Source organism: Pinus tabuliformis, chromosome J (assembly GCF_031772625.1).
Source record: "Pinus tabuliformis cultivar Carrire ecotype Pingquan chromosome J, CPIR1, whole genome shotgun sequence".
NCBI classification, from domain to species: domain Eukaryota; kingdom Viridiplantae; phylum Streptophyta; class Pinopsida; order Pinales; family Pinaceae; genus Pinus; species Pinus tabuliformis.
The window spans coordinates 994,195,762-994,197,781 of record NC_142295.1 but is presented as its reverse complement, the minus strand read 5'-3'; the positions used below and the strand labels follow the sequence as shown (position 1 = coordinate 994,197,781).

Here is a 2,020-nt window from a genome sequence, read left to right as displayed (position 1 = left end):
TGCGTGGTTACCAGATTATGCAACGCTTCTTCAGATGCTTCATGGAGCTGCCCCTATCCACGCGAGAAGGAAAGATTCGAGAGGTTGGGGAGCGCATCAGACAAGATATTCAGTGTCTCAGGGCTATGCCAAAATCACGGAGAGACCCCACGTCCCCCCCAATCCGGCGCCTTGGAAAGGTATCTGGAATTTTGCTACTATCCCAAAGATTGATTTTTTCTGCTGGCTGTTATGCCATCAAAAAATCCTAACAGAGGATAGGTTGCTGAAAAGGGGATTTATTGGTCCTTCAAGATGCGTTCTATGTAAAGAAAACTTCGAATCTGCTGTTCATATTTCTCTGGAATGCAAATTTACAGTTCAAATCTGGAAGGAGCTCCTTGGAACGCAGAAATTGATGCCCAACCTCCCCCACATAGTTTCAGATTTGTTTGCTGGGTGGTTGGCTAGATATCCAGGACCAGGCCCAAAAAACAAGATTGTCAAATTTGCTTGGACTACCCTGCCCAAATTTATTAGCTAGGAAACCTGGTTGGAGAGGAATAGGAGGATTTTCAGGGACAAGGAACAGAACTATAAAGTAGTTGTACACACAGTTAAAGGACAACTAAATGAGTGGCTGAGTGATAAAGATGACGACTCAAATTTAAGCCAGCATGACATGGAGTTCAGAGCAGCTCTCAATCTAAAATTTCAAAAGTCTACAATATCTCCTCTATGCCTTAAAGACTGGCAAATAAGGAAAAACGAAGAAGAATTTCAAGCTTGGTTGAATAATCAAACTCTTCCTTTCTTGTTATTTGATGGAGCAGCCACAGGAAATCCAGAAAGGGCTGGAGTAGGAGGCATAATCATAAATCCAAAAGAGCCTTCCACTCACAGATTTGCTTGGGGTCTAGGCCTCACCACAAGCATTCAAGTGGAAGTCATGGCGCTGTTCCAAGGGATCAAAACACTGAGGGACATGGGACTCACAGAAGCAACTGTGCTGGGAGATTCCCAAATCATTATAAATGTAATGGTGAACAATGCAAATCTAGCAGATCTATGACTGGCAAGGACAATTTCAAGAATCAAAAGCATGATAAAACACATGAGTCTGACATTTTTCCATATTCTGAGAATCAATAACAAGGAAGCAGATGTAGAAGCAAATAGGGCAGACCAACTAGATGTTGGATCTATCCTTAGAGATAATGAACTCTCCTGGCACCCAATCCCCTAAAAAATCTCTATGTTCTTCCGTCTTTTGCTAAAGCAGTTTGTCTGTATCCATAAGCTAGGGAAGATAGCAGGAAAAGATCATGTGAAAAATTGTAAAAAAATGCGATTCAAAAGTGTTTGTGGCATGCTCAGCTGGTTGGAGAGATTCCAAGAAACCAGTATCAGCTTTTGTAACCGAACTCATGGTATTTTGCCAGACAGTTAATCAAAGTCCCATAACCATTTCTGTAAAAAAAAAAAAAAAAACACTTATTAGATCATGCGTTCATCAACCATTCATTAACAAACCAAACGTATCAAGAGCCATAACTAGAACTTGTTATGAAACCATGCTTATAACCAACATATAACCATAATAATAACCATGATAGAACAACCATCAAAGCCACATAATAAAATGTACAATTACTCATGAAATACAAGAGGAAAAGAGCTATTATAAACATATACAAAAGCCAATCAAGTTAGGGACATCCATGTACCACCCGACCATAGATTGAGTTGAACCAAATCTTTCTTTTAGCCAACCATCCCCGTGCCATATTCCAAGCATGAATGTGGGACTCAGGACAAAAAAACCAGGGCTTCTCGAAGATTAAACCACCTCCACCCTTAAACTTTACCACAATCTCGCTTGTTAGGGTCCTATAAATATAGGAGTCCTGTATTTTTAACAAGTTTTCATCCACTGGGACATTGTAAAAAATATTTTTCATTTCAAGTTTGTTTGGCTCAAAAGAAATAAAAATAAAAAGAAAAGAAAAAAATTAAAAAAAAGAAGAAAAAGGATAAAGAA

At 39.2% G+C, this 2,020-nt stretch overlaps 1 protein-coding gene across 1 annotated transcript; it reads left to right on the top strand.

Moving 5' to 3' along the window:
* The first annotated feature begins 661 nt into the window (after nucleotides 1–661).
* LOC149230180 (uncharacterized) lies at nucleotides 662–1,051 on the top strand. The gene has a single exon (XM_089381220.1). The coding sequence runs from the start codon at nucleotides 662–664 to the stop codon at nucleotides 1,049–1,051; it is 390 nt and encodes a 129-aa protein (XP_089237346.1).
* The last annotated feature ends 969 nt before the right edge of the window (nucleotides 1,052–2,020 follow it).